The sequence below is a fragment of the Homarus americanus genome, unplaced genomic scaffold (assembly GCF_018991925.1).
Source record: "Homarus americanus isolate GMGI-L3 unplaced genomic scaffold, GMGI_Hamer_2.0 scaffold34921, whole genome shotgun sequence".
NCBI lineage: Eukaryota > Metazoa > Arthropoda > Malacostraca > Decapoda > Nephropidae > Homarus > Homarus americanus.
The window spans coordinates 19,098,672-19,122,581 of NW_024741901.1; the positions used below are offsets into that span (position 1 = coordinate 19,098,672).

At 35.1% G+C, this 23,910-nt stretch overlaps 1 protein-coding gene across 3 annotated transcripts in view; it reads right to left on the reverse strand.

The window, feature by feature from the left end:
* Positions 1-23,910, reverse strand: part of LOC121876188 (nucleoprotein TPR-like) — a 56,578-nt gene that overhangs the window by 6,134 nt on the left and 26,534 nt on the right. For 2 of the 3 annotated variants that reach the window (XM_042381149.1, XM_042381151.1), the window contains 16 exons: positions 19,708-19,865; positions 18,376-18,542; positions 18,030-18,248; positions 17,453-17,668; positions 15,843-15,949; positions 14,986-15,055; positions 14,475-14,621; positions 13,586-13,639; positions 13,211-13,294; positions 11,540-11,695; positions 10,778-10,831; positions 9,537-9,679; positions 9,002-9,071; positions 6,541-6,682; positions 5,823-5,974; positions 3,756-5,541 (listed from right to left, as the gene is read on the reverse strand). In XM_042381149.1, the coding sequence (XP_042237083.1) occupies positions 3,756-5,541; positions 5,823-5,974; positions 6,541-6,682; positions 9,002-9,071; positions 9,537-9,679; positions 10,778-10,831; positions 11,540-11,695; positions 13,211-13,294; positions 13,586-13,639; positions 14,475-14,621; positions 14,986-15,055; positions 15,843-15,949; positions 17,453-17,668; positions 18,030-18,248; positions 18,376-18,542; positions 19,708-19,865 (3,725 nt within the window). The remainder of the gene's footprint in view (positions 1-3,755; positions 5,542-5,822; positions 5,975-6,540; positions 6,683-9,001; positions 9,072-9,536; positions 9,680-10,777; positions 10,832-11,539; positions 11,696-13,210; positions 13,295-13,585; positions 13,640-14,474; positions 14,622-14,985; positions 15,056-15,842; positions 15,950-17,452; positions 17,669-18,029; positions 18,249-18,375; positions 18,543-19,707; positions 19,866-23,910) is intronic. The other variant, XM_042381150.1, reaches the window with a different exon arrangement.

A 23,910-nucleotide genomic window follows, 5' to 3' on the forward strand; every position in this document is an offset into this window, starting at 1 on the left:
TACTGCATTTATTTTTAGTTTGTATGTAATTTTCGGTGAACTGGAACCAATTACCCAAAATCCCATTGAAACAATGGTTTCGGTTAACAAACGACCTTCTGGAACGAATTGTGTTCGTTAACCGAGGGACCACTGTATATACACACACACACACATATATATATATGCAAGTAAATCACTGTAGGTGCGCGTGATCTAGGTATATGCTGATACCACAAGGAAAGAAGAAAACACGAAGTTCCCAAGCGCTTTCGTGTAATTCACATCTTCAGGGGTGAGTACAGACTAGTCTGTACTCACCCCTGAAGATGTGAATTACACGAAAGCGCTTGGGAACTTCGTGTTTTCTTCTTTCCTTGTGGTTATCAGCACACACACACACACACATACATATATATATATATATATATATATATATATATATATATATATATATATATATATATATATATATATATATATATATATATATATATATATATATATATATATATATATATATATATATACAGTTGTACCCCACTTAACGCGGTCAATAGAACCCAGAGGGTCCCGTGTTAAGTGAAATCCGCGTTAAGTGAACAACAGAACATATGGGATTAATTCCAATAGAAACCGCCCGACCCCCAAACTCCACTTTTTGAAGACACATAACTATGTTGTAGTAAAAATAACATCTTAATTTTATGATGGTACATGCACACAATTAATACTTAAGAGAAATAGAGAAATACAGTCGCCAAGTTAATGTCCATTCAAATAATGGACTCAACTCCCTCCCCCTTCTCACACTACACTGCCGGCTCTTCCCTCTCTGAGAAATTTTTGGGGGAAAACCACTAAATTTTAATAAATAATACCTCAAACTAAAGTTAGGATAATACAATTGACATTGCTGGATTCCTTGTAAGACCAGGAATATTTTGAATATAAATGTCATATATTTTGCACAAAAGATAACATAGTTACCCAGAGAAAAAATTTTTATCTAAAATTTGTATGTCTAATGCAAAATATATGATGTTTATATTCAAAATGATCACCAAATTATAAGAATTCCAGCAATGTAAATTATATTCTGACCAGGTAATTTGTATGAATTTTATGAGCTAAAACAAATATCTTCAGTTAATAAAAAAAAAAATAATCTTCACGACACTATCTGTCAATCAAAGTACCCCACCTTGCCTCCCCCCCTCTTCCAACCGCGCGGTCAGTCCCAACCCTCCCCCCCACCCCCCACCAATCCTCCCTTCAAGAGATGTGGGGTGAAAAAAATAAATTTTAACATTTTGTATTAAATAATACCTCAGATTAAAGTTAGGATAATATAATTGACATTGCTGGATTCCTTGTAAGACCAGGAATATTTTGAATATAAATGTCATATATTTTGCACAAAAGATAACATATTTACTCAGAAAACATTTTATCTAAAATTTGTATGTCTAATGCAAAATATATGATGTTTATATTCAAAATGATCATCAAATTATAAGAATTCCAGCAATGTAAATTATATTCTGACCGGGTAATTTGTATGAATTTTATGAGCTAAAACAAATATCTTCAGTTAATAAAAAAAAAAAAATATTCTTCACAGGGTAACAGATGGTCGGTCGGTCCCTCCCTCCCCCCCACCCCCCACCAACCGTCCCAAGGAGATGTGTGGGAAAACCAGAATACTTAACTTTTTTGTAATAAATAATACCTCAAACTAAAGTTAGGATAATATAATTGACATTGCTGGATTCCTTGTAAGACCAGGAATATTTTGAATATAAATGTCATATATTTTGCACAAAAGATAACATAGTTACTCTGAGAAAATTTTTTATCTAAAATTTGTATGTCTAATGCAAAATATATGATGTTTATATTCAAAATGATCACCAAATTATAAGAATTCCAGCAATGTAAATTATATTCTGGCCGGGTAATTTGTATGAATTTTATGAGCTAAAACAGGCAGTCAGGCAGGGTGGCGGGTGGGGCAAATCTAAAAATAGCGTCTCGAGCCGGACACTCACCGCGTATATGTGGAAAAAATCCGTGTTAAGTGAAAGTTCAGCTCTGGCGAGGCACGCGTATAGATAAAACGTATATGAAAAACCGCGTTAGGCGGGGTAATACTGTGTGTGTGTGTGTGTGTGTGTGTGTGTATATATATATATATATATATATATATATATATATATATATATATATATATATATATATATATATATATATATATATATATATATATATATATATATATATTGATAAATCCTCGGAAAATGAAATAACGAATTACCTTAGCTTTTTCTTTATTCAAGACATCTTCAGAAGCCTCTGAAGATGTCTTGAATAAAGCTTAAATATCTTATCCACGTTTTCATTGTGGAATTACATAAATATATATATATATATATATATATATATATATATATATATATATATATATATATATATATATATATATATATATATACCTAGACCCGACTTACGACTACGTGGACTTACGACCTCGTCGGGAGATGACCGCCTCAAATATAGATAAAAAAAAAAAAAAAAAAATTAAATGACACATTTTCTATACCGAAACGTTTCCAGTTAATGTAGTCTCCATGTATAATTAGAAATTATGAGGGCCCCATGTGCATTCAGCTGACTACATTAAAGGTTAAGTGCTCAGTCACACTGTATCCATTCCTTATTATTTATTACTTTCACTTATATATCCATTCATCATTATTCATTACTTTTACGCTGTATTTCATTGTAGATTTTTATTAAAAAAAAAAAAAAAATTTTATCTATGTCGGACTTATGACCATGTCGGACTTACGACCTGGTTGGGTCCCTAACCCCATCGTAAGTCGGGGTAGGTGTGTGTGTGTGTGTGTGTATATATATATATATATATATATATATATATATATATATATGTATATGTATGTATATATATATATATATATATATATATATATATATATATATATATATATATATATATATATATATATATATATATATATATATATATATATATATATATATATATACAGTGGGGTATGTTATAACGAATGGATTCTATTACGAATATTCCTATAACGAACGGTTTTACCTATAAAATTGAGAATGCTAGAACGAACGAAACTCCTACAACAAAATTTTTTTTTCTTTTGTTTTTTTAATAATTTATTGTTTTTTTATTACAAGTATTAATTATATTCTTTATTTCAGGGGTTTAGATGCATATTTATGCACTTTTTTGCAATTTTTTTCAATTTTATATTATATTTTTCAGTGTTAAGTGGTTGTATTTGGGGACCTGGAACGGATTAATCCTATAACGAACGAATGCTATAACGAACAAGGTTCTAGAACCAATTAGATTCGTTATAGCATACCCCACTGTATATATCGTACTTACAGAACAACGTTTAAGATCCAACTATATCATAGCCAAAGTCCTCATATAATCTAAAATAACTTAAATTAAGAGAAAAGAAGAAATAGAACAAAATACAGTAAATGAAGGTAAAAAATAAACCATCAGGTAAATAAAATACCGTAAATTTCAAGTTTAACCGTTTGTATCAGCAGGCGTGAATAAGTTGGACGTTCGTTAGGCGGGGACCCCCTGTATATAACTCTTTCACTCTTGAGATGGAGAGATAAAAAGCAAAGTAGCTTTGTGTATGACTGACCACATTTTCTTAATGTAGTCACTTAGTGTATTATATTTGTACATCAGCAAATATACTCACTTGTTTGTGGTGGATTGGATAATTCTGTGTTTGATCCAAACACAAATCCAGCTGAAGGAACCTGTGGTGAGCTGACTGCTTCAGAAAACCCATCTCCACGCCTTGGAACAAATAGTGTAGGTGTTGATGGCACTATACTGTCATCTCCTCCTTCATCATATTGTGGAAGTTGACTGAAGGGTGCTAAGGTCTGGCGGCCAACTGAACCGAGTCGTTCTTGCCGTACGATAGGTCGTGGAAGTACAAGAGGTGTTCGTGGACTGGTCTCAGCAGGACCGTCTCCACGACTGGAGGAAGATGGCTGGCTTAATCCTGCAGAAGGTTGAGGTCGTTCACTTTCACTCGGTGTCTCTTGTGCTTCACCACGAGAGTCTTCAGCATCCACTGATACCTGAGATGCTGCCTCAGCTTCTGCATCAGCATTTCCCAAATCTTCTTCAGCCTCTCTTGTATTCTGACCAGCCTCTGCATCAAGACCTTGACTGCACTCTCGGGTAGTTTCATCATGTTCCATTGCCTCATCATCTTCATCATCATCTGTATCAATAGTGTGAATGCCATGATCTTGATCCTCATCATCCATTTGTTCATCATCTTCTTCTTCTTCTTCTTCTTCTTCATCCTCCTCCTCTTCATCATCATCACCCTGATCAGCATATTCTTCATTTTCATCATCTGATTCCAATAGAATGACATCTTCTTCATTATCAGGAGTTTGACTTGCATCATCATTTTCCTGTTCTGCATGAGATGATGATGGTCCAGCTTCTTCAGCAGATAAAAGAGCATCTTCATCTAGACAAGAACGTTTTGCATCCTTAGTATTAGTAACAGCTTCAGCTGATTCTAGCTTTCTTTTTTGTGAGGTAATGCCTGAAGGACCAGCTACTTCCTGTGAGCTAAGTGGACTTACAAGAGCAATTGCTTGAGATACCAAAGCATCAGCTGATACTTCCTGTGATTCTTGTTGTCTTATGTGTGCTGCTGAAGCTGTTGGTGTCTTAGACGAAGCAACTGCTATGGCTCCAGATGCTCCAGTAGCAACTGAAACAATTGGAGCAACAACAGAAGTACTGGCTATAGCTGTTTGTGGTGTAGACTGATTGGCTAAAGTGGACTGAGATGCCACTGTTGAGGAAGTGGCTGTAGCTGTCTGCAAACCAGATGATTTTGTAGTTGGAGTTGACTGTGCAGCTGCTGTTGACTGAGTAGCAGGGGTAGACTCCACTACAACAGTGGTAGACTGGGAAGCTGCAGATGACTGACTTGCAAGAGTTGACTGAGTGGCAGTCGAGGACTGTGAGGATGACTGTGAAGCTGTAATGGAGGGAATAGCTACAGCTGATGCCACTGGGGTAGTGAGAGAAGCAGAAGCTGGTGTGGGAGACACGGTTGCAGTGAGGGTAGTGGTCATCGTGGTGGTGGCTGAAGGTGTTGTGGTGGCAGTAGTGAGAATTGTTGGGGCTGATATGGCTGGTGTCGGTGTCACTGTGGCCTGAGGTAGAGTCACAGTAGAAGACACCATGCCATCACTGTGAGTTTCTAACGGAGACACTACCATTACAGTTGATCCCTGAGGCGGTGCAGAGCCTCCCGACGGTGGGGCCATTGGGCGAATACTTGCAGTCGGGATGGCTCGGGATGGTGGAACAACTTGTGTGGCTGCTTGTGACCGTGGAGAGGCTGATGGAGCCACTGGAGCATTCATAGGTTTAATATTTGCTGTGGGGGGAGGCTCAAATCCACTCTTCTCAGATGACACACCACTTGTAGAAGGCTTGGAAGCCTACAAAAAACAATATATACTTTAATTCTTTGAAAACTAAAACTTTTCATTTCAAAATTAAGAGGCATGAGCTTTTTAATTAGTCCTATGTTACAAGATGCACTTCATTTTAATAAATACTGGCATATAGTTGATAAAATGAGATACATCCCCAAAGTGTTGAGGAAGATTTAATAATAATAATAATAATAATAATAATAATAATAATAATAATAATAATAATAATAATAGTAATAATAATAATAAATAAAATAAATAATATTAATAATCATGAAATTTACCCCAGCTGCCTGCTTCTGAAGGTTCTCCAGTTGCCGTTGCTGCATTTGTAGCTTCTTGTTGTGAGACTCTACTTCACGGGCCAGCTGGTCACGCTCCTTTTCAAGCTGGTTAATGCGATTCTCATACAATTGCTTTTTGCTCTGGCTTTCCTCTGGAATGTGTTGTAAGAAATTTAATGAAATTTTATATAATACCTTTGGATTGAAGAAATTATAGTACTGTACTCTATGATCTACAAATGCCTACTTTAATTTTGAAATCTATTCATGCTAATTTCCTTCACTTCATGTTTCTGCAGTACAGAACCCAACTACTTTTTAGAGTACTGCTCAGAACCTAACTACTTTTAGAGTACTGATACCTCTGTTTGGGGACAGTAAGAATATTAATAATAAATTCTTCTGTTTTTGTTAGTGTCTCACTGGAGCTCATTCAATATCATTAGGGGTTCTATATAAATCCAGTAAGTACAATACTCCTTGCGTTTAAAAAACAAATAAAAAAACAAAAATAAAATGGTTTCCTTGCTTTGTTATCAGTTCGCAATTTTCTTCTATTCAAACTTATTGTGTTTGCCTTCATTCACAAAACTTTCTTCAAACAACATTAAAATCTAGCTGGCTGCAGTAACAAATATTAACCCTCAAAATTCTAAACATCTTTTGAATAAATATTTCTTTAACAATCCAGTTTATGTTAATATCAAGTGTTCAATACCCAATCTCTTTGTGATGTCTGTTATCTGTTTAGAAACATTTTGCTTCAGTTGTGTGGCCAAATTTTGTGCAATCTGTAGCTCCCGTGTCTTGCCCTCAAGCTCAACACGGAGCTTAGTCACTTCTCCATCCTTCTGCTGACTCTGGAAAAAACATGAATATATTAGTTAAACTGGAACATGCACTCTTGCACTTAATACATTATGCACTCTTGTACAGCCGTGGTCAAATGTAATCATCCACTCCACCACCTAACTCCGACGTCTGGCCGGGTCCTTTCTGCACATTAAGTCATGCGAGGTGGAGAGGGGGAATGGTTGACTTGGGAGAGGGCCATTATTGGGATGGAGAAGTGTGTGATGCAAAGTTCTCATTAGAAAGGGAAGGGATCGAAGAAAGCAGGGAAATTCATGAAAGAAGGATGGATGTAAATTTTTTTCACAAAATTATCTTAGATTTCTATGCTTGAAAGAGTATTTTATGATTATTATAATGTGCTATAAATTTCCTCAATTATTATTCTTTCAGGTTCTTGTTCAGGCTTTAAACAACAGTAGTTATGTATTTATAATAATGTTGATATAAGGAGAAATATTGAATATGAGGTTGGAAATCATATTTATTTTTAATATTTACCAACACAGATCATACATAATCTCAACAGTTCGTCTAATGTGCTCGTCGCCTGTCAACCGTGGTCCCCCTAGCCCCAAATTATATTATTTATATGAATTAAGAGTTCAAATATGTTTTGTTTACATTACAAACCCCAAATTAGTCATTTTAATATATCAAGTGCTAGCAAACCATAAAAAATACTCAAGTTCCCAGACTCCTCCCAGAGAGTTAACCAACATCACAGTAACCCCAAACAACCTTGCAATTTCTGACACTGTAACCAGCCACTCACAAACCAATAATTTGCCAGCAATTTGCCAATCAATTTTCGTTAGAGTCCATCCTGGGCTGGGTGTTGAGCAGTGGCCAAACACCATTGCCACTACCACCTCATTACTTCACATTGATTTTCACAACTCTAATAAACACATTACAGGATGGATAAGTCACATTCTATCCAATAATTAATTCTTAATTTTTTTATCAATTAATATTGATTTTTTTTTTTAAGAATGGTAGAGGCAAGAGGTGGAAGTGATCAAGTATAACAGCCAGCCATGCCCCCTCCTCTTTTATGTTGTCATATTAGGGGCTTTCCCTCACATAAGCCAGACACCTTATCAACCCTAAAGACACATTATCTGCTAAAAGCTCACTCGCATTCCTCCCCAGAATCTCAAGTAAAGACAGAGATAGCTAAGGGAAAGTCAAGTCCATATGACACCTTCCCAGACACCCGCCCTCCTGGTTGGTTGGTCGTTTGGGCTTTAGGCTTATCAACTGCCAAGGCTCATTAAGGCCATCAACAATAAGCTATATCCACCAACCTTAACACCTTCTTCAGGTGTTAAGGATTATTCTAAGAATATATACGCTTTCTTTACGTATGTGGCCCTTGAATAGCACCCTCCTACCTTACCCGGGTCTGCCACCCCAAGCACTCCCTCATCAATACTTCCCCACCTTTTTGTGACCTGTCATCAAGAAAGGCCTTGTGCTTCTCTGTATGGTAGTAGGATGGGTGGATGATTACTGTTGACCACAACTGTACATATACCATTGTACTGAATCTTAATCATATTGGGCATCAACATATTTTTGCACAGCCTAGTGTATGGACATATTTTTTTTACACATGTTTTGCAAAAGAACCAAGTTACAATACATGCAAAGAAGCAATAGGTCTTTATTTACACTAATTGCAATTTTTACAAAGCATATATGTCTTCTTCAATGATGCTGAGTGACTAGACAGGTGTTGACCTTTGAGTCTTGGCATTCAACACCTAGTGGATCATCTATCCTTTTGGCAGAATGGTAGACAATCCTTGAGTTGCCCCCCCCATCACTCACCAGCTAGAGAAGTTACTCCACCCATTTGGTAGGATGCAAGTCTACCCTAAAGTTATTACCTCATAATTCAAGAGTTAGTAGGTTACCCCTCCCTCTTGGCAGGATGCTACTCCATGGAAGAGTACCCCAAGAAGGTTCTCTATATACAAAATTCTTAGTTTTCCTTTTTCTTTCTTTCCTTCTATTATTTGATGATTCAATTCATCATCCATTGTTCAAGAAGTTGATATATGGTATAATCATACTCTGTAATTAAAAGAGCTCTACTAATCAACTCCCACAAGTGTATTAGACATCCCTCCCTTTTTTGGTCCTTTCTTAAATCTTTTCATCTGTCAGCTCTAAAATACCTTTCAACAAATAATTAACACTCCCAATTTCCTCATGTCTTATGTAACTAAGAATGCTACACATTTAGTTGCATGAAGTAAATGTATTAACCTTTCTCAGTCCTAGATAGAATAAATTCCAATACAATGATGTGAACTTACCTGCGACTTCAACATGCCATTTTCCAACTCCTTGCTTGATAAAGATTGCTTTATAGTAGTAATCTCTTGCCTGCAATAAAAATTATATTCATTATCACTCTATATTACTGCATGTGAAAGGTGATTAAGTCTTATAGTGTATCTGTATAAAAAATGATGGGTGGCTCAACAATGAAACAACTTATTGTTTGGAATCCACTTTTGAAACCTGCATGTAAAAATGCCTCCTCACCTGGGCACAGGCTTTACAGTGCCAGTTATAAGCAATGGCTTCTTCATTTAGTTGATTACTTTATAATCCCCAGAATAACTTAAGGAAAGTTAAATCAAACTTTTTGCTAAGAATACTAAAAAATCGTTCATCAGTCTTTCACCACAACCATCATTCCTTCACAGTCTATAATACAGTACTGGGTTTGTTTATTACCATCTTCAATAGGAATAATGTAATGATATGTTAAAAGTACTATTAATACCTTCAGTGAAAATACTTATAGTTACATCTCTCACTACATAATACACTGTCAACACTCACTGCAACTTGGTACACTCCTCTTGAGTACTCTCATGTTTCTGACGCAGAGTAGAAATGGTTTCCTCTAATTCTTTTATCTTTTCTGAGCTTGCTACTACTGTACTGCCAGTGCTAGCCTCACCATCAGTACCATCACCACTGCCCTGAAGCACAAAAATATGTATAAATACTTTAGGCTGTGAAATCATTCATATTGTTGGTAATACATTATAATTATGAGGTATTTGCTATAAAGCAATTTAATCTACAGTACTTTTTCAGTTATCCTCCAAATTTACATCGATATAGAAACTTAATGGATACAACTAATCGTTAAAGAAAATCCAAACAGCCTGAATATCAAAGAACTTCAGGATAATTATATATCTCAGAATTATCTAAATTAAAACAGTAATAAATCTTCACAAATGTCAATAACATTATGACAAAAGAAAAAGAGCAATGATTCAGCCTAATACAGAGGCCTTATATCATAAGGCAGACAGCCTCCATAATTTAGCTGGAAGTTACTTGATTCTTCTCATCAAAATCAAGATTGCAATTCTGATGGGTTAACCTTCTTAAGCAGGCTACAAAGTGATAATTCACAACAAAAGCTGTTTACAGAGTGCGAGCAATGAGTTAAAATATGCTGAGTTTCTGAAATTCAAAACAATCACCTTATGTGTAGAACTACCATAACTGAACCATAGTCATAGCTTTAAAATCTGTTCTGTTCAGACTCTTGGGGATCCAGTACCATTCATCAACATTGGTCCCACTCCCAGAAATATACCTTTGAGGTTCTTCAGAATAACTCAAGGGTGCTATAATTATATACAATAACAGGGCCTTCAGGGTATAAAGAATAATAAGCAAACAGTAACCTTTTTGCCAGACATGAAAGCTAACTTTAATTCCAATGTTCTTTATATCCCTGATTACTGTAACCAAGGTGACTGTTGAGACGAGTCAGTTTATTAAAAGAACAAATGCTGCCAAATATGTTATCTACTTGAAATTTCTTTACTTGTAGCCTGGATTGGGGAACTGGCATAAATAACACTGCCACCTTTGACAGGAATCTATGTAACTCTAACTGTATCATGGCAGTGTTCTCTCCATGGGCCATATCACAATTCTTCACTAAATTCATGAAAATATCTCGCCCTTTTCCTTCACCCCATAAGTACATAATGTAGTAAACTTGCAAATACTAAGATAGTGAACAAAGAACTACCAGCTACAAACTGGTCACTTACACCTGGAGCACCAACTTCAGCAGCTTTCTTGTATTTGGTTGCAATCTTGCGTAGCTGGAAAAATAATTAAAATAATGTACCGGGGTATACATTAACAGTGATCATGTAATGTTTGCACATTTCTGAATCTCAAACAGGTTATGTATGAGTTCAATATAAAACACATGTCAAACACAATATCAATACAGTATGAGAAGACCTTTGGAATATGTATTTGAATCATGTCAATAAGCAATGGAACAAGTTAATTTTGAAGCTATGTTGAGTAGCACTTAAATTATTGTGCAGAAACCAATATGTTACTACTACTACTTACTACTTTGCTGTCACTCGGAATCGAGTATGATGAATATGTTAACAAATATGACAACACCAAACCATTACCCACTAAGTAAAGAACACACACATACCATAAGGAAGTAGTGAGTTATGGAAAACAAGTTACAGCTTTGCCACAATAAAGTTTCAATCACAGATTGTGTTATCCCACACAAGTAACCACATGGCTCTGGTAATTGGGAAATAAATAAAACATGTAACTCCTCTTTAAAGCATTTAACATTAAAATAAAACTTACATCTTTTAATGTTTCCCAAAACATGTAGGGTAGTAATTCTCAAACAAGAAGAGCTGTCCAAGTCCAGGGCATTGACTGGGCCAAGGGGCAGAGCTAATATCTTAAAGGATGAGAATCTATAGCTCTAAATAACTGAGCCATGGGGTATGAACATACTGTATATTAATAATAACCAGTCGTCTTACTTGCAGCGACTGCTTCTCAAAGTTGTCAGCCTTTTTGACAGCTTCAGCCAGTTTCCCTTCAGCATCCTTCAACTTTTCAGCAAGGTTTTCTGCTTCTTTCTTTGTCATTTCCAACTGATGCCTCTGTAATTCTTCCCGCTGTTTCAACTCGAGCATCTGTATTAAGAAACAGTCAGACAGATGAGAAATAGATAAATTTTATTAACTTTGATCATAGATGAACTGGGTTCTTTTTTTCAATATTGTATTAGCCCATAATAGACATTAATACTTATAAAAATGTGGACTATATACATTCTCTTTATTTAATTACATCATCTATGGTAATTAAACTAAGAGCAAGTGTTTAGTAATGTCACATATCCTCATTGTCTTTCAAATGACCTCTGCACTTCACTGCCTGGCATAGGTGAACAATTTGCAACCAGTTGATAAAAGTACCTGACACAGTCAAGTCGTGTGTATTCAGAAGCTCCCATATTTGCTTTGAATACTTTCGCAAGTTATATGCTCAGTGTAGTTACTCTGATAACAAACTTTAATTGCGCAGAGAAAATATTTTTTACAATAAACTAGAAAAGCCTATTTGTGTGCTACTGTGACTAACCAGTTTTACTGACAGGTAGTTGTGTGACCCCTCTACAAAACCATCAACTCGAAGTTACAATGAAACACTAATCATGAGGTTACTTTTCTCAAATACTGTATATGTGCCTCAAATAAAAGAGAATTAGTGTACTTCACTGGTTGATAAATTTGCACATATTTTAAGCCCTTATGTACAATGACATATATTTACATGGTCAAAACTTACAATACATTTGACAGGTTGTAAAAATATACACAAACAGCTATCATCTCTTTTTCTTTTTTACCTAAAGGGTGAAATTACTGTAGTTATAAGATTGGTACAGTATTCAAGAGATGATCATATCTTAATGATGTTATACTTAAAAATAAAAACATCTTAATCCTGTCAGACCATAAAACATTATTTGAATGTGATTCTATTGAATATTACATGAATAAAACCCAGTAAATTAACCAACAACAAATTAGAATGAGTATGTGTGTGTGGAATCCCCTTACTGGTCCAATTATAGCAACATCATGGCAAGTAGGTTGAGACAGTGTGGAAAGTGCTCACTTCCCCTCACCAAAGATCACAGTTGAATTTTGTCACTTATTTTCAGACTCAATTAAACCTTAAAACTATTGTTATATTCATTATTTTGTGCTCTTGCACCTTCCCCTATTTTCTAATGCACTGTAGTTGGATCTGACCACAGACAAGAAAATAAGAAAAATAGTTCTTGTAAAAATAAGAATGGACTGTGTGTGAAAACTGATTTTGTGGCTTGTAAGGGGCATATTCTGTCATTTATATACAGGTTCCCATCTGCCCACCTGAGGGCTGATAATATATAAGTAAGCCATACAAGGGTGGTGATGCTAAGGCCTACAGAATTAATAATACATATACTGTATCTGGATAACATTCATCTGAGATAATTACACATTAGCTTTAAATAAAAATAAATTATGTACACAAGTATATGATCATTCAGACTTCCTCTCAACTTAATAAAGAAATACCATACATAAACTGGAATAATAAGTATATAGACAGGTCAGACTATTGTAAATCACATGACACATTAAGAGCCATACATTGCCCATCTCTTGTTGGTGAGTAGCCTGAGCCTGTTGTGACGATGACTCCAACCCTCGTACTCGTTCTTGGGACTGCAGCAGCTGCAAATACATCATTTATGCAACACCAACTATTCATCTTAAATCTAGCTTTTGGCAAAAAATTTATATACTGGTATATATATATATATATATATATATATATATATATATATATATATATATATATATATATATATATATATATATATATATATATATATATATATATATATATATATATATATATATATATAAACAGGTTATAGGGAGATACAAAACACAAACAATTTTACACATAATTTAAATTTAGTAGACATTCTCTTCCCAATATTCCTTTCACTGAGTATTTACCTGCTGTTGTAGCCGAGCTTTCTCTGATAAAGTTTTCTTGTTCTCTTCTGCATGCTGGAAAGAGATTTTTTTTTACAAATTAATAACCCCACTTTACACAAACACTTCACAAAAAATATAAATATATATATACAAAAATTTCCTACACTGGATTTTAGTCTTAAAAAACAAAAAAAACAGAGAACTATTACATAAGCTACTCCATCTTTGACAATATGCTTACCCAAGGACAGTCATCTTATTACAGCTATTCTAAATGTTGAATTAAGTCACATTCATGACCTATTCTCTTCTTTGTTCTTTCAAGAACAAATGCCAAATTCATTCACATGTTTTCCCTTCAATCATTATCAATCATTTATTTTTACTTCAGTTAAAGATGGGTTCTTATCAGGTACTCCCTTGACAGGCATGGGGCTCAAGCTGGCTTCAGTTTCTGGAAGCCATGATTTTTGGACTTGGTTTTGGCTTCGAAGTCAGATGCACAGCACCAGTTTCGGCTTCAAAGCTACAGATCTGGCTTTGGATTTTCATCTTTACACACACACACGCTGACTATATTATATAATTGTATTTAGATCATATTAAATAAATATATGAAATTAGTGGTGGATTCAAGATAGCACAATTTTGACCTGCCGCCAAAATTATTGACCAGCATGTCAGTGACCAGTGCTGACATAAAACATAATGTCATAGGTCAATCAGGTCATCTCTACACCTGTTTTATGTCACTCTCCTCTACTACTTCTATCTTTTCTTGGAATCTTTGTAACCCTTGACCCCCCTCCCCACAAAAAGGGGAAAATAATGTAAAAATATGATAAAGAAAAGTTCTTTGGACACTAAAATAAGCTACATGGAAGACAAGCAGCACCCATAACTCTACCTGCTGTTGTAATCTATTCTTCTCTATCAAGTTCTTCTTGACTTCTTCATTAGCCTTACGCAGTTCCTCTCTTACTCCATGTAACTGTTGCTGGTACTGGTTCTTCTGGTTCACTATCATTTGCTGGTTCTTGGACAGTTGTGCCAGCTAAATGTGGACAAATAAAGTAAGTTACAAATAATTAAAATATTTTAGAGTTTTAAGGAATGAAACTGCATTAATGTAAAAACTAAAACATTAAGAAACAAATTTGTCAACTGTCACCATACAATTCCACAATGCAGTATACATTTACTGTAAAAATATAATAATGTATATTTGTAAACAAGAAAATGACCATCTACCACAGACTAACCATTACTTATACAAAAACTTCTACAGTCAAATAATACATAGTTTTGTCTTCACTATTCAAATTTGAATGGATATGTACACAACAATAGCAGAAATTCATATATAACTTCACTGAACAAAAATCAGAACCCATATACAAAACTACATGCAAGTTTACCTGATTTTTCAGTCTGTTTATCTCTGATTCTCTACTTTGCAGTAATTTCTGTTGTTCTGTTACCTCTTGTCTGTAAAGACAAAATTATTATGGTCAAGACATGAAAACCACTCAGAAATGTAAGAAAATTTCCTTCCGAGCAAAGAGTAATTCAACCATATCCGCTACACTAATAAACTCACAAACTGGACAATTATCAGTTAAAAAATAATGATAACTAGAATAATATTTTCTGTAAAAAAGAACAAACCAATGAAAACTTTAGAGAGAACATAAAGATAAATAAATCCAGAATGTGGGGAGCTAGAGATGGCTTGTTACTTCTATACCAAAACTGATTTTCTATTTTCTTATCAGACTGGTGGGGGTCAAGGTAACTTCTAGGTAGACTTCTATCTTGGTTTCCACGTTGGTATTCTTTCTCGTTTTCTTGTTGACTGAATCATCATCAGAATGCACTTAGGCCACTTGGGAGCCATTATAATGCACACAGAACTAGAACACAGCAGGCATAACTAATGCATATCAGTCTAAAACACATTTGGTGCATACAATGTAGTGACAAAGCCCTAAGGTGGCGACAGACACGTGGTGGGTCAAGTTGTGTCTAGCTCCCTGGCATGTTCAAGACAAATGATAAAAGCCTAACTACCCACACACTGTTGAGTGATCAGAGGGCTTGTCTCACTGCCTATGCTAAGGAAACTGCAGTATAAATGGTTTATGTTGTACAACTCAAAATGAGACTACACTTTACATGACCTGCTATTATGGCAACAATTACTGTGGGATAATTCAACATGGGGTTTTACTGTACTATAATTACTTTAAACAACAAAGTCAGAAAAACAACTCACTGGAGCTTTACGAAGTCCTCTGGTTTGGCACGATTTAGCTTCTCCACAAGCTCCTGCGTCCTCTTCCTGTACATTTCCCTTTCATTCTCCAGAGATTTTTTCTCAAGCTGAAATTGAAATTCAGCAGTTAAAACGTACTTTTCCAAGAAAAAGGCCCAGGAATAGCCAAAACAGTTCAGCTTTATTCCGTAAATTTTATTGAAAAAGATACCAATACAAATACAGTAAAGCCTCGAATAACGACAGTAATGTGTCCTCTAATATTGTAGTGTAAGGTGAATCATTGTATCATGAATCATTAATTACCATTAAAATAAAGCAATAATAATGCGATACATTCCCAAGTGTGACCTTTTCATAACCTTTGTGTGGCTTTTTACTCTCTTTTCCACCCTATCAATACAATTAATGAAAAATGCAAACTATATTCTTTAATAATGTTTATGAATGCACCTTATACAATATAAGGAGATGGGATGCTATTATTGTTGTGTTTACATCCATAATGTCAGTTATTCATCCGAAACAAGAAAATAAGACCCTGGTTGTTGCTATAGTAAAATTAATATAAAAAAATATGTATGTTTTAATTAATGTACAGTAAAAGTAACCATTGATGTTAAAGAAAAAAAAAGAGAAAGTGGAACGGCAATGTGTACTTGCGCCTTCAAGGAAACCGCGTCATTTATCTGACTGAGAATATGTACAAAAGATTCATTATTGTTTATTACTGAATATGTATTTGATTGAATTAATGTTTATATAGAGTAGGGTTGGGATATATTGCGAGATAGTTGTTGTAGCTATTGAACATGATCATTATCTAGTCTCCTTTCTTCTGGTACAGCACATACTGTATTTGAAATTTTAGTCACTAGGTAGGTTGAAGCATCAGTTTCTAAGAATCCCTTCAGAAGCCTAAACCTTCATTTGGCCTTTCATTAACCCAAAAAAGGTCACACTATTATACATACTCGGTACCCCCATGGTTAAGAAAATTAAAATTTATGTTTTATGACCCCAAAATGGCCTAAGAAAACAAGAAATACTAGTATAAGTGACAACTCGACCCATTTAAAGTGCTGTGCGACATTTAAATCCTGGGCTGGCGCAGTAGTGACTAGCCTACTCCCTCCCAGTGTTGCCACAGTACTTCTGGTCAGTCTTACAGTATATACATACTGATTTAAAAAAAAATAATAATAAATAAATAAAAAAAATGAGTGTAGCAGCATTTAGGGACCCCCGGTCCTCTCAATGCCGCGGGAAACATTTACACAAGACACCACCAGTCAACAGATTATGGTAGCTAGACTCAGTTTCAAACGCACAGGGAAAGCATATTTGGAAAATGTTCTAGTACGTGATTGACCAGAGATAATAACATCAGTAATCACGTACAGGAACATTATTGACCAGTTACGGGTTAAATGTAATTATGATGCACCCAATTTTCTTCTTCCTTATCCAATAAACTCATAATCAATAATCCCATTTGTAACTTTAAATTACAGAATGTAATCCATCACCAAATTATTGAAGGAAGCCATAAGAGTAATCATCTTTGATTCACATAAAATTATAGATAAACAAAATTAAATTATGCTCACCAACAAAGCTTCAATCTTGTTAATATTTAACCTCTGTTTTTCTTGTAAAGGTTCAATCTGCTTTTCAAGAGTTTCATATTTGGCCTTATACTCTGCATTAGAGCTCAATAAGCCTTCCTTTTCTTCACGCATAAGTCGATTACTATCTGCCAGGGCATCTAGAGTGTGCACTTTACGAAGTAGTTCTGAATAGTGCCCAGCATTGTCAGCAGCAACCTGTCAAGAAAATATATTACCCTGATAATCCAAGAGGCCAAACATGTTAATATTGATTCTCTGTCAATCTGTCACCAACTAAAACAAAGGAAAACTATCTACCCACGATCAGAACATTAATCAATGAAAGTAAGCGAGTTTACCAATTTATAACTGTACTGTATAGTAAAACAGTTAGGAGTCTTACAAACATTGGCTTGGAATCTCACTAATGACACTGTCATCACTGACCCGTGGCTGGTCATGATGCCCAGCAAAAATAAAAATACCCTTTTCACAGCCACCATGCACTGTCCATTTTTTTTATGGTCATCATACTCTTTCCATAAATCTCCATGACTACAATAAACAAGCACCTCACCTGGTTCTTTTCTCTTTCTTCAGAGAGGTTCTTTGATACTTGATCCAGCTGAGTTTTGAGGACATTTCTCTGAGATTCCAGTCTCAGGTTCTCTGCCTGTGCCACTTCACACTTCCCAGTTGCAACTTCTCGCTCCCGACGAAGGAATTTGATAATTTCACGAAGCTGGTCTGACGACCGAGCTTCATCTTCAGTAAATGGTGCACTGCCAGCCTCTCCCTGTAGGTAAGGTATTGTACTTCAAGACAGGTGTGCAATAACATTAATACTGAATATGCCAAGGGATAACTAATATACTGTATAACTTTATTCATTAATAAACAGTAAAATGCCACTTAGATTATACCACAGATGATGTCAGCTTTGTTTGGATTGCAGCCATTTTGTCAGACAATTGGGTAAACTGGTCCAGGATAGACTTATTTTGTTCCTCTAGTTCATGGCTCCTAGCCAAAAGGTCCTTATTCTCTCGACGCAAAACATTCTCACGTTCTTCAAAGCCTAAGCGAGTATCTAAAATAAAGAATATGAAACATGAAGTGGAGAGAGGAAAAAAAAATCATGCACCATACTCAAAACTGCATTTCCCGATGACCAATACAAATGATAAAAAACATTATACTGTACTTGAAAGAAAATGAATTTAGTTTCTAAGGAGCAATTACACCTACATTCAAATACAATTTTAAAAATTTATGAGACAACACATACACAAAGTTACCTCAGAATAATAAATATAAGAAAATTTTCACACTGGCTTTATGATTTTTACTTCTGCAGTCAATACTGTTTTGATATACAGTGGGGTATGCTATAACGAACGGATCCTACTACGAATATTCCTATAACGAACGGTTTTACCTATAAAATTGAGAATGCTATAACGAACGCAACTCCTACAACGAACACGGATGAATACGGGACTATTTCGCCTGGCGCATGAATATTGTTGTACCGCGACCCACAACAAGAGCGTCAGGTGCCATCTTTGTCTCATTGTGTAGCCAGTGCACCACTGTTATTGTTGAAATTTCGTCTTTTGATGTGGAAATTCGCATTATTTGTATAACTATTTTGTTATACAAGTATACAATTGTAACAATGAGTCGTCCAAAGCGAGTGAGAAAGCTAATAACCCTTGAAACTAAGAAAGAAATTATAAAGAAACGTGAGAATGGAAGAAGCATTGCGAAACTTAGTGATGAATATGGGATGGCTAAATCGACTATATGTACGATTTTGAAGAATAAAGGGGAGTTAAAAACTGTGCAAGTGGCAAAGGGAATCTTTAGACTTAGCAAAGCAAAGTGTAATGTGATTGAAGAGATGGAAAATTTACTCTTAGTGTGGATAAAGGAGAAAGAAATGGCAGGTGGTAACATTAGTGAAGCTATAATTTGTGAGAAGGCCAGACAATTGTTTGAGGACCTTAAAGCCAAGACTCCCAGTGGAAGTGATAGTGATGTGCCAGTGTTTAGGGGTACCTGCATGCTGAATAACACTAAGGTAAGATAAAGTACCGTATTTTTTACATTTTCCACAGAATTTTTCAGTGTTAGGTGGTTGTATTTGGGGGCCTGGAACGGATTAATCCTATAACGAACGAATGCTATAACGAACGAGGTTCTGGAACCAATTACGTTCGTTATAGCATACCCCACTGTACTGTAGATCTCACCTCTCACTGCTTCCTCTGCCTTCAGCTTGGTTGAGGTGGCTTCTTGGAGTTCAGTGTTGTACTCTGCCTGTCTCTCCTTCAGAGTTGCTAAAGCCTTGAGGTCAGCTCCATGGAGCATCACTTCCCTTTCATACTTATCTTGAACTTCAGCTGCAATTCTGGAAAATATCTGGCTTGGTAAATATACAATCAAAGTACAGTACTTTAAATCTGCACATTTAATGTAATGATAGCTTCTTGCTGATGAACTATACAAGACAGAGGGCATGAGAGGGGAAGTGGAAACTCTTATAAGATATGCAAATACAGAAGGTAGTTAGTTCTGTAAAGTGTATATACAGGGGTCCCCATCTTACAAACGCTCGCCAATACGAATGAGGTTAAACTTTAAATTTATAGAATTTATTTACCTGATGACTTTATTTTTTACTTTTATTTACTGTATTTTGTCATTCTATTTCTTCTTTTCACACAAATTTTTTATTTTAGATATACATAAGGACTTATGCTATGATATAGTGGGATTTTAAACATTGTTCTGTAAGTACAGCATGCACATAGCATGTGTTTCGATTTACGTACATTTGCGATTTAAGAACGTCCTCAGGAATGGAACCCTTTCGTAACCCGGAGATCTCCTGTACAGTATATATTTCAGATTGCTGTTTTATAAAACTGAGAGGGACATAGAGAGAGATTCTTCCAATTACATATACAGTGACCCCTCGTTTAACGAACACCTCGGTTAACGTAATTTCGATTAACGAACTGCCTTCCATAAGGATCTTCAATTCGGTTAACGAAAAAAAATTCGCTTAACGAACTTCTTACGAACTGACCTCAACATGTTTTCGCTTGCACTGACTGGGCAACCAGCTTTAGTATCAGTCCGCCAATACATTAATCGGTTCTAGGGCTTAAATTCCTTACTATTTTAGTAAATATCAAGAAGTTTATACTATTCAATAATTTTAAAAGTTTAATATTCAATATTTTAGTCATTTTAACAATTATTGAACATAATTGAAGGTAAAGTGACTAGTTTAATGCGCGGCATCCAGCCTCTTAACACAGCAAACAGGAGTTAGTCTTTCTCTGTTTTCACTGGAGGTAACATCTTGCTTGAGACTCTCTTCAACTAAACGCTTTTTTTCTGTGTTTCCAAGCAAATTATTGGTCATTTTGAAATATATTTTACATATTGACAATATATAATGCAGTGCAGTGTTGATTTAAAGAAAATAATCTTGAATTACACCAAGAGAGCTAAAATTTTATGGGTGAAATGGCACCATGGGGTGACTTCTCTTCCACCCCAATACCTTCTCTTCTTCCTTCTCCTCCACCCCCATTCTAAATCCCATCATCATCATCATCATCATCCAGGAGCCTTCTACATACACCTCAAAGTAAGTGAACTTTTCTACCATTTTTGTTGAATTTAGGAAATTTTTGGTGAGCTGGAACCAATTACCCAAAAACCCATTGAAACAATGGTTTCGGTTAACGAACGACCTTCTGGGACGGATTGAGTTCGTTAACGGAGGGGTCACTGTATTAATATACAAGTTATTTTCCCGTTAGCCAGAATCTTCGATCCCGAAACTTTCCACTATCCGGAAAATAAAATTTTAGCATTCCAATAAATTGAGAAAAATCTCTCCAAATGGGTGGATAGGGTCAGAGTGCTTGTGAGCTATGATTAGCTACTACTGTTATGTGACACTAATTTTGGAAAAAAATTATTTTAAAATTTGAACAAATATCTTGCCACCAACCCAGCCCGCATCAACATAGTCACACTGCACTCAGTCATAAACATCATGAGAAAAGGTAAGAAATTTATTTTCAGTACAGTAGACTCGCAACTTACGCAAGGGTAACGTTCCCGGGACCTCGCGTAAAGCCAGAAAACACTCCTAAATCGCCCTTAAATCAATATATATATATATATATATATATATATATATATATATATATATATATATATATATATATATATATATATATATATATATATATATATATATATATATATATATATATATATATACACTAGAACTCATAAATCACTACTGTAATGTGATACAGGTGATTAATTTTTATCTCTTGTGCAAAATATATGACGCTTATATTCAAATTATTCGCTGTTGCAAGGATTCTAGCAATGCAAATTATATTCCCCTAACTTTAGTCTGTGATATTTTATAAGATAAATACTTTAAGCCTAAAACCACGAAACCCTGGCTGGGAAGATGTGTGTGTGTGTGTGTGGGGGGTGATGTGTCTGACAGCTGGTGCCGGGAGGTCTAGTGAAGTATTTATTTATTTATTTATTTATTTATTTATTTATTTATTTATTTATGTCCTTTAGAGTGAGTTTTTGTTTTTTGCTTATAAAATGTCACTGAACTGATCTGGGAGAATATAATTTACATTGCTGAGATTCTTATAAGATAGAGATTAATTTGAATATATACAGTACATGCTATACTGTAGTTTCCACTAGATGTAAAATTTTTGAAATTTTTAGTTTTAAATTGGAAATTGTAACCTAACCCCCGGGGTAATCCGCGTATAGTTGAAACCGCGTAAGAAAAATACACGTAAGTTGCGAGTCTACTGTACAGTGACCCCTCGTTTAACGAACACCTCGGTTAACGTAATTTTGATTAACGAACTGCCTTCCATAAGGATCTTCAATTCGGTTAACGAAAAAAAATTCGCTTAACGAACTTCTTACGAACCGACCTCAACATGTTTTCGCTTGCACTGACCGGGCAACCAGCTTTAGTATCAGTCCGCCAATACATTAATCGGTTCTAGGGCTTAAATTCCTTACTATTTTTGTAAATATCAAGAAGTTTATACTATTCAATAATTTTAAAAGTTTAATATTCTATTTTTTAGTCATTTTAACAATTATTGAACAAAATTGAAGGTAAAGTGACTAGTTTAATGCGCGGCATCCAGCCTCTTAACACAGCAAACAGGCGTCAGTCTCTCTCTGTTTTCACTGGAGGTAACATCTTGCTTGAGACTCTCTTCAACTAAACGCTTTTTTTCTGTGTTTCCAAGCAAATTATTGGTCATTTTGAAATATATTTTATATATTGACAATATATAATGCAGTGCAGCGTTGATTTAAAGAAAATAATCTTGAATTAAACCAGAGAGCTAAAATTTTATGGGTGAAATGGCACCATGGGGTGACTTCTCTTCCACCACAATGCCTTCTCTTCTTCCTTCTCCTCCACCCCCATTCTAAATCCCATCATCATCATCATCATCCAGGAGCCTTCTACATACACACCTCAAAGTAAGTGAACTTTTCTACCATTTTTGTTGAATTTAGGAAATTTTCGGTGAGCTGGAACCAATTACCCAAAAACCCATTGAAACAATGGTTTCGGTTAACGAACGTTTCGGTTAACGAACGACCTTCTGGAACGGATTGAGTTCGTTAACCGAGGGGCCACTGTACTATAAATTTTTGTTAAGAGAGCTCAGGCTCTAAAATGGATCAGCCCCATCAATAATGTTATTATTATCAACGCTGTACAGTGGGGTATGCTATAACGAATGGATTCTACTACGAATATTCCTATAACGAATGGTTTTACCTATAAAATTGAAAATGCTATAATGAACGAAACTCCTACAACGATTTTTTTTACTAATTTATTGTTTTTTTATTACAAGTATTAATGATATTCTTTATTTCAGGGGTTTAGATGCATATTTATGCACTTTTTTACAATTTTTACAATTTTATATTATATTATTCAGTGTTAAGTGGTTGTATTTGGGGGCCTGGAACGGATTAATCCTATAACGAACGAATGCTATAACGAACAAGGTTCTAGAACCAATTAGATTCGTTATAGCATATCCCACTGTATCTTTATTTTTCTGGCTAAATAAACTGTTTCAATATCAATAACTTAATGATAGATTTACTAAAACATTCACCAATCACTTTAAAAGGACATTAATAATTAATTAAGTGGAAATATTAATTACTGCATCTGAGCTGAGTATGTGACTGTTGGGGGGTGATTGTGGTGGTGCTGTGGAAGTGATAAACCTTTCAGGATTATTTGGGTAAAAAATTGGTGTTTCTAACTTATTTAGAACTGATTTTATAGACTCCAATATAAATATGTCTTATGTTTTCTCATAAAAGATCAGACATCATCATTA